The following is an 8,876-nucleotide window of genomic DNA, read 5'->3' as shown; positions in this document are numbered from 1 at the left end:
TTCACTATGAAACTTGGTGTAACATTTCACACTTAATTGGCACTAATTTTATTGTTCTTTCATCACCTGCACCGCGCACCGGCTGGCTACATCCTGCGCAACCATTCTCGGGAGACGGACCTGGCGCACATTCTAACCACAGGATGTGCGAATAAATTCGCACGGGTTGTGCAATTACATGCGCCCACGGCTGAAGCTGCTGAAACTACCTCTGCGACACTCTGCTCTCTCCATCTGCATCTGGAAAAAAATAATATACAAATAACTTTTATGCCTTATGTAAAATACTCCAGTACTCACCGCTATCACCATAATCCGTGCCGCCGCTTTCCGATCCCCATCTATCACCTTTATTTCCAGTAAATCATAAATTGTCCGGAATAACCCGGTTCCGACCGCAAGAAATGCAAAACATGGCGCCCAAATTTTCCTCTACACGAAAAAATATAAAAATGTAAAAAGAGCTAAAGTTTACCGTTTTCCATTGTTCGGATTGTCATTTTACCTTGAAAAACACTGTAACATTGAAAATCACAAGAAGATTAATGAAATATGGTGATTAAAGTGGTTAATAAAGATTATGATGTTACGATGAAATTTATAGTTACATTAGAAATCATTGTTCGGTTATAATAAAACCACGGTCTTTGCTATTCGGGAAGTGCTTACTAATTTTTTTCTCTCAAAGTTCATCCCTATAAATTAATTTATTCCTAGAAATTCATCATTTAAAACGAATTTCAAATATAATCAAATCATCGTTTACGAAAAACCTGATTCTGTAATCTAAATTTTGAATTCATATTGTGATTTTCCAGATATAAATTCGATTATTAATGCTGATTTTGTATACTGAATTTTATTCTGTATTCTGAATCTGATTTCGAATTGTAACTGATTCCAGATACGAAAATCGGTTCCTCAATTCTGATGTTGGATTCTGTTCGACCGTGGAGTACCAAACCCACTGGGTACGATGTGTCATCGCTGGCGAGAAAGCTGGCAACAGTGTTCCTCACTCGAGTTCAGTTAAGTGACGAACCAAGAGAAAACCGCGTGCTTTTTGTACTTTGCTACCGAATAAAGTTTTGTCATATTAATCCGTATATTTCCACTCGTTCACGCTAATTCCACTGTCCGAAAACTCCTACAGGTTACGGACCCAGTTTGCTAGTGGAATATCGACGGGATTGCGTAACAAATCGCGTATTTTCGGTTCGCAAAAGTTCAGTTTTTCGGTTCGGTTCAGCTGCAGGAGGAGTCATACAAAATGGCTGACGCGGCTCGATTCAGTTTCCCGAAACTTTCCAACAACAATTATGTGACTTGGAAATTTCGGATGGAGATGCTGCTCACTCGTGATGAGTTGTGGCATGTCATCGCGGATGTAAAACCGGAACCGGTTTCCGCGCAGTGGACCAGGGATGATCGCAAGGCAAAAGCGACTATTGGTCTGGCAATCGAGGATAGTCAGTTGGGTCTCCTCAAGGACGCAGAAAGTGCGAGAGCTGTCTGGGACGCTCTGAAGAACCACCATGAAAAAGCAACGGTGACGTCACGGGTTTCGCCGCTGAAAAAGTGTTGCAGCAAGAATTTGCAAGAAAATGGTGACATGGAGTGCCATTTGATGGAGCTGGATGAACTGTTCGATCGGCTTCAAGCAGCTGGTTTGGACTTGGGCCAGGAAATGAAAGTGGCCATGGTTCTCCGAAGTCTCCCGGATGATTACAGTGCATTAGTTACCGCGTTGGGAAGTCGGCCCGACGCCGACATTACCATGGAGCTGGTGAAAGGAAAGCTCCGTGATGAACACCAGAAGCGTGTTGATAGTGGTAGTGTGTCGTGCGGTGACAAGGCTTTGAGATCGGAATCTCAGCTTCCCGAGAAAGTGTGCTTCTTTTGTAAGCAACCGGGGCACTGGAAGAGGAATTGCCGTGCGTTGAAAAACCTCCGGAGAAGTGAGGCAAGCAATTCCAAAAGCCCGAGCAGTGAAAGAGGGGGAAAGCAGAAAGGAGCAAGTGCTAGGCAGGCACAAGATGATTTTGTGTTTTATGCGAATGCGAACTCTTCGGACGAAGAAGTGTATAAGTGTTTTTCTGCAAGTAATGTTCCCCAAAGCTCGCGCTGGTTTGTTGATAGTGGTGCGACACAGCACATGACGTGTAATAGAGCTTTTTTCACCGAGTTGGTTGAAAATGTACACGTTGATGTTACCCTGGCAAACGGGAAGAAAACGGCGTCTGCTGGCATGGGTAGTGGTGTGATCCAATGTGTCGGCACCAGAGGAAAGAAGAGAGACATTACTCTCCAAAGTGTGCTATATGTACCCGAGCTCGACGGAAGCCTTCTGTCTGTGAGCGTGCTAGTGTCAAGGAAGTACTCGGTTGTGTTTGATTCCCAAGGTTGCCGTGTTCTTAGCACAGACGGCGAAGCAATTGCGATAGCTGAGCATCGCGGGGGAATGTATGTGTTGAAAACAACCGAAAGCTCGATGGTCTCGAATGTAAGTCGCCACTCGGAGTTTTGCCAACACACTTGGCATCGGCGCTTCGGCCATAGAGATTACGACGTGGTGAAGGAAATACCTCGGAGAGAGCTTGGCACACACATGAAGATAGTGGATTGCGGAATAAGGCTAGCGTGTGAGTGTTGCATTGAAAGCAAGTTACACAAGAAGAGTTTTCCCAAAGTGGCTGAGCGACGTAGCACAGCAATATTGGATTTGGTGCACACAGATGTGTGCGGTCCCTTTAAGCACGTCACTCCAGGGGGGAAAAAGTATTTTATGACAATGATCGACGATTACAGTCGATTTGTCATCGTGTATTTGTTAGCCAACAAGTCGGACGTGTTCGCGAAGATGAAAGAGTTCGTACAGTGGTCCGAAACGCAATTCGGGAAAGTTCCGCGAGTGATCCGTTCGGATAACGGAGGCGAATATGTGAACAAAGACTTAGAAAAGTTCTTTAGTGCAAAAGGTATCAAGGCTGAGTATACCAGTCCATATCCACCGCAACAAAACGGGGTTGCGGAGAGGCGCAACAGATACTTACAAGAGATGGCTCATTGTATGCTCCTTGACGCAAAGCTTTCGAAGGAGTACTGGGGCGAAGCGGTTATGACTGCAGCGTTCTTGCAGAATCGCTTGCCGTCTCGTTCTGTACCGTGTACACCATATGAGTTGTGGTTTAAACGAAAGCCAGCCATGCGTGATTTGAAGATTTTCGGCTGTGAAGCGTATGTGTTCGTGCCGAGCGAGAAGAGAGGTAAACTCGAGAACCGTGCGAAGAAGATGATTTTCATCGGCTACTGCACACAAAGCAAAGCGTACCGGTTTCTCGATACGACCACGAAGCGCGTCAAGATCAGCCGAGACGCCCGCTTTCTGGAGCTGGGAGCGAAGGTGATGCCGGAGCAGGAAGCTGAAATGGAGCCGAAGGAGAGTGAAAAAGTGTCTAAAGAAAAAGTGTCTAAAGAAAAAGTGCCTAAAGAAAAAGTGATAGAAAAGGAAAAGAAAAAGTGGAGTGTTGCCATAGGGCAAGGTTTACCCGACAAAGAGTTGGAAGAAGAAAGTGAAGTGCACCAAGAACAGTCCGAAGAAGAATACGAAAGTTTTTATAGTGAAGCGCCGGACGATAGCGACCCTATCGGGGCGGACAACAGTGATAGTGAAATTCCTGTTAGACGATCTGAGAGATCGACCAAAGGTATTCTTCCTTCGCGACTGGGTGATTATGTTGTTGGAGAGTGTGAAAATGGTTTTGCTGCATATTGCGCCGGTGAACCAACAACGTACAAGCAGGCTATGTCGTGTGCTGAAAAAGAAGAGTGGCAAAATGCGATGCAAGAAGAGTACGACTCTCTCGGAGAAAATTGGTGCCGCTGGGTGTACAAGAAGAAAGAAGACTCTAATGGGCAAGTGATTACACACAACGCAAGATACTGTGCCACCGAAGACATGAGAGCTGACATCATGACGAAGCCTTTAGGAGCTACCAAGGTCCGGAAGATTTCATCGATGCTGGGCCTTACCAAATCAAGTTCCTAAGGCCATCGCTGCACATCGAGGAGGAGTGTTCGACCGTGGAGTACCAAACCCACTGGGTACGATGTGTCATCGCTGGCGAGAAAGCTGGCAACAGTGTTCCTCACTCGAGTTCAGTTAAGGCTGATGTCATGCTGAAACAACTAGCAACGCAACGCAACGCAACGTTCCAATAAGATTGCGTTGCATTGCATTGGTATGTCATGCTGGCGCGACCTGTCACTTTGAAATTCCCTACAAATCATCACTTCTCTACATCTGATAATGCTTTGAATCATCTCCTTTCTTTCCGGAGCCATCAAAAACTCATCAAATCACGACCCGGATTGCAAGAATGCCGAAATTTGAACCGACAAAATTCCTTGTTTTTTTGCCGGAACTAAGAATTCATGAAAATTTTCTCGCCGATTAAGATAGTTTTTAGTTTATTATCACAAGTTCGGACAGATCTTCGTACTATTGTGCTTACAACCCGGAATCACTGCTTCAAATCGAGAAAAAACAATGTTCCTATTGGATTTCCTACTAGTCGCGCTACTGAACACATTGGCATCAGATTGGTCGCGCTACACCAAGCGACCAGTATGACAGGTCTGCGCGATTTCCATGGAGATCAAATGAGAGCTGGTTAGTCGTGTGAACGTTGCGTTGTAGGTCGCGTTGCTAGTTGCTTCAGCATGACATCAGCCTAAGTGACGAACCAAGAGAAAACCGCGTGCTTTTTGTACTTTGCTACCGAATAAAGTTTTGTCATATTAATCCGTATATTTCCACTCGTTCACGCTAATTCCACTGTCCGAAAACTCCTACAGATTCTTAGTTAGAAAACTGCATTCAGATTCCGTAGTGTTTTGAATACTGATTCTGATCGGTATTCAAACACTGAGCTCTAATTTGTTATTTTGATATCCTATTCTAATTCTGAATTCTGCTTTTAGTTGACATTCTGCGTTCATATTCTTAATTTGAATTACAAATATAAACTTTAAATTTGATTGTGGAATCATAAAATGAGTTCAAATTGGTGTTCTGAGTCTGAATTTTGATACTGATTTGTGATATTTAGGTATATCAAATTAGAATACTAAATTCTGTATTCTGATTTATTATTCGCAGCAAGAAAGCTTTTTTTCTTGTCCTCTGAAGGAATTTCAAAAAATTCTTGCGACGAATTCTGAATCTTAATTTAAATTTTGAATTCTTGGATCGGATTTTTTTTTCTATCGGATTCTCTTTCTGATATAGAGAATCTTTAAAATATTGAGCTTTTAGTATAAGATTATTCGTAAAACGCTTTAAGCCATGTTGTTCACTTGCGAAAATAGCTCAGAAATTAAAAATTTTACAACGCAATGATATTCTTTAAAACCAAACAGGAAACTTTGAGAAGATAACTCATAAATAAGGAATCAGTAGAACGTGTTCTAATGTTTGCCGAGCACGCCGAATTTCTAGGGGACCACAATTGAATTTCCTTACATCTTTTATGTGTTAATCTAATTAAGATTTGAAATTGAATGTGGATTCCTAATTTCTGAAATTGAATTCCAGAAATTTAATCTTCATATTTGAACTTGAATTATGGATCTGAGTTCTGATACCGAATTTGTTCCTAAATTTTGATAGCATTTGCAAGTATTTCATACTGAAGATTTATTCTGAACCTTAAAATTGGATTTAGATCAGAAAGAAATCATATTGAAAATATTATATGAAACAAAATGAAAATAATAAAACATCCTCATCCTCACCCGTAATTTCCACCGGTTCCTCGTGAAACCCTTCGAGCCGTCCATCGACCTTGTACAGCCGATCGAAGTCGATGTTCCCGAAAAATTTCACTACATCCTCGCCCTGGATCAGCTCGATGTTGTCCATACCCTTGTAGATTTTCAGTATCCCGGTGATGGTCAGCGTCAGACACAAATTGCCCAAGGCCAACGAAAATAGCAACACAATCACGATCCAAAAGGCAAAGGAATTTTTCTCGTCGTACACCTGACACTTGGCCAGATCGTACTTCTCCTCGGTGGGTTGCGATTTCTGTAATACGAAGGAGTAATCTTCTTATTAAATACTTCATTTTTTAAATAAAGTTTTCGAAAACTTACCCCCATTTTAAGTCAAATCACTCCACTAATAAAGCACTATTTGGAATCGATTTTCTTCCAATTGTTATGAGAACGAAAACGTCAGGAAGGGTGGAGAAAATGTAGGAAGGAAAATTCTGACACTCGCCAAGAGTGGGTGGTGGGTGAGAAAATTGGTGTTTTTCACTCGCATGACGGGTGAGTTTTTCAACATTTTCTCACTTTTATTTTGGATGTTTCGCTACGAGATAGATAGATAGCACAGTGTATGTTTAAGTCGGTTAAAATATTCAAAAAATCAAATTTATTTAAGATAGATTTAGTTGAGATTCTGGATTCTGAATCTGGACTCCAAAACAATAAAAGTATGTATATATTTTTTTTTTAATTTACAAAAGGTTTTATTAAGGCATTTTACTTATAAAGTTTTTATGTGCCAGGAGTATTTTTCCTAATTTAGGGTTAGTAAGAGGGGGGCCGTAATGTATATAATTTCTGAATCAGAAATCTGAATCTTAAATCAGGATTAGAAATTGGAATCTGAAATTGGTATCTGGAATCGGTATCCGAAATCTGAATGTGAAATCTGAATTTGAAGCTAAATCTAAAATTTTAATTTGAAATCTTAATTTTAAATCTGAATCAAAAAATTGAATTTAAACCTGAAATATGAATCTAAAATCTGAATTTCAATTCTGAATCTGAAATTGTGATCTGAATCTGGTAATATCTGGATGTGAATTCTTAATCTGAAATCGGTATCCGAAATCTGAAATCTATGTATGAATTATGGGTCAGAAATCTAATATTCGAATCTGAAATCTGATTCTTGAAACCGAATCTAAAATCTATATCTTAATACTGAATCTGAAATTTACAGATTGGTAATTTGATTCCTTCAATGAAAATGTGAAATTAACTGTATTTTAACTTTTCCGGATCAAGATCTCAGATTTAAAATTCAGAATCCTAATGGGATTAAAACGGTACAGATTTGGGTTTCAATGAGAGATTTTCAATCTGTCTTTTAAATGGAATACAAAATAATTTCATGGTATCGAAATGGACGTAAACCTCAATTTTATGTATTTCGAACAACAAACAAACGCATCGGATTCACACTGATTGAATATTTATTCACGCAATCGATACAGTTAAAAGTGATAAAATAGAGTAAACCTAATTAGTGGTGAGTTATATGCAATTTTCAATTACTTATAGCATGCATCTATTCGCCATTGTCCTGTTCCATGCCGGACTCTTCGACACATTCCATGTCCTCCTCTTCGCCGTCCTTCTTTTCGGCTGGTTTCTCGTAGGCCGGATCCATCGGCGAAACGACAACCCCATCCCAGACGGACATCTCTTTGGCTACGGTTGTATTTTCTACGAACCCTAGGATGTGTTTGTAGCCTCCATGAGCAAGGACCCGGACCAAAGTTTGTGCGGTCATGCAACACTGATCCTGCTGAACCAGGGTCATCGAGGTGTGTACCCGGATGTGGTTTGCCTCACAGGGATCAGTGATTCCTGCCGATCCGGGTACGAACAAACCGGAAGCTAGCAGCTGAAATATCCTACGGAAGGCTAGATTGACTGGAAGTGCCTGGCGGCTTGGATTGTTCATTATTGCCGAGTGAGCCAGCAAGTCGCAGATCCAGGGATTGAGGGGCCTAAAACCATCGAAACGGTTAGCCAGATCTCTCAGGATACGGATCAATACTTTGATGGTGGAATGATGAGCATTTTCCTCAAACCAGCGAGCATGCCTGATTGAGGCCAAATGGCTTTGAACCACTTTGAAGTCCAAATGTTTCTCGGCTTCCAGTTTACGGATATTTTGAGGTAATGTAGCGATGAGACATCGAACTCTGGCAAGGGAATTCGAAATTTCAAAACATTTATCGGTAAAGTCCAGCTTGATTGCTTCGGCTTTGGGAACGACTTCCGTTTTCATAGATTTTTGAATTTCTTCTTCCACCTTTTTGCCGATAGCTTCGGCCATATCATGCGTGGGAAGAGTTTTTAAAATAACAACAATATCGGCCACATTGTGACCGGTCATCATGGTTCCTTTCTTGAAGGAACCTACCTGCCGGATTTCGTCAAGCTGAGCTTTGGTAAAATCACCTGGAGCGATTACCAAATTGTCTAATACTCCTTGGACCTTCGTGACCAAATTGGAAATTGCAGTCTGCTCCTCCTGGGTTGGTGTCAAGTCCTGGCTGCGTTTCTGCAGGGCATTCGTCAGGACCGAATCGTCCGGTTGCTGGTTTACCCGGGGAAATGCCGGCTCGGCCAGTGTCAAATCGAACGGATGTCTCGGCAGGAAACTGTTCTTCTGCATGAAAGGTCCACCGCGCATTCCCCTCATACCCATGCCTCCCATTCCGCGCCCACCGCCCCCACGCATCATGCCGGAACGAACCATTTCTTTCTAATGGGGTTGCTGTCGGCGACCGGCGATAGAAAAAAAAATCAATATTCAGAAAACTTCTGTGTCGATTTAAACCATAAAAAACTAGCTTGATCGTTTTGTATGAATGAACTTACCTTTCAGTTGCCTTCGAACTCAATTCACAAACACAGATAGTTAGACAAAATAATGTTTTAACAGGTAATTTTTACAAAAATACAAACAGGGACAAACAACGCGAACAATTTTAAACAACACGATGAAAAAGTTTGCCTGCTCCGTAAACCAGAGTCGAATTCAAGGGATTTTGCAGGGCTGCGTTCAA

At 41.7% G+C, this 8,876-nt stretch overlaps 3 protein-coding genes across 3 annotated transcripts in view; all 3 read right to left on the bottom strand.

Annotated features, from left to right (window-relative positions):
* Window positions 1–8,876, bottom strand: part of LOC129751464 (protein neuralized) — a 114,996-nt gene that overhangs the window by 53,227 nt on the left and 52,893 nt on the right. The window lies entirely within an intron of this gene.
* LOC129751478 (uncharacterized) lies at window positions 5,738–6,287 on the bottom strand. The gene is made up of 2 exons (XM_055747019.1): window positions 6,157–6,287; window positions 5,738–6,088 (listed from the first exon to the last, which is right to left on the bottom strand). Exons 1-2 carry the CDS (start codon window positions 6,160–6,162, stop codon window positions 5,753–5,755), a joined length of 342 nt encoding a protein of 113 aa, XP_055602994.1. The 5' UTR covers window positions 6,163–6,287; the 3' UTR covers window positions 5,738–5,752.
* On the bottom strand, window positions 7,251–8,845 carry LOC129751471 (interleukin enhancer-binding factor 2 homolog). The gene is made up of 2 exons (XM_055747010.1): window positions 8,689–8,845; window positions 7,251–8,584 (listed from the first exon to the last, which is right to left on the bottom strand). The coding sequence occupies exon 2, from the start codon at window positions 8,564–8,566 to the stop codon at window positions 7,364–7,366; it is 1,203 nt and encodes a 400-aa protein (XP_055602985.1). The 5' UTR covers window positions 8,567–8,584; window positions 8,689–8,845; the 3' UTR covers window positions 7,251–7,363.

The sequence above is a fragment of the Uranotaenia lowii genome, chromosome 3 (assembly GCF_029784155.1).
Source record: "Uranotaenia lowii strain MFRU-FL chromosome 3, ASM2978415v1, whole genome shotgun sequence".
Classification (NCBI taxonomy): Eukaryota; Metazoa; Arthropoda; class Insecta; order Diptera; family Culicidae; genus Uranotaenia; species Uranotaenia lowii.
This window is presented reverse-complemented; position numbering and strand designations above follow the sequence as displayed.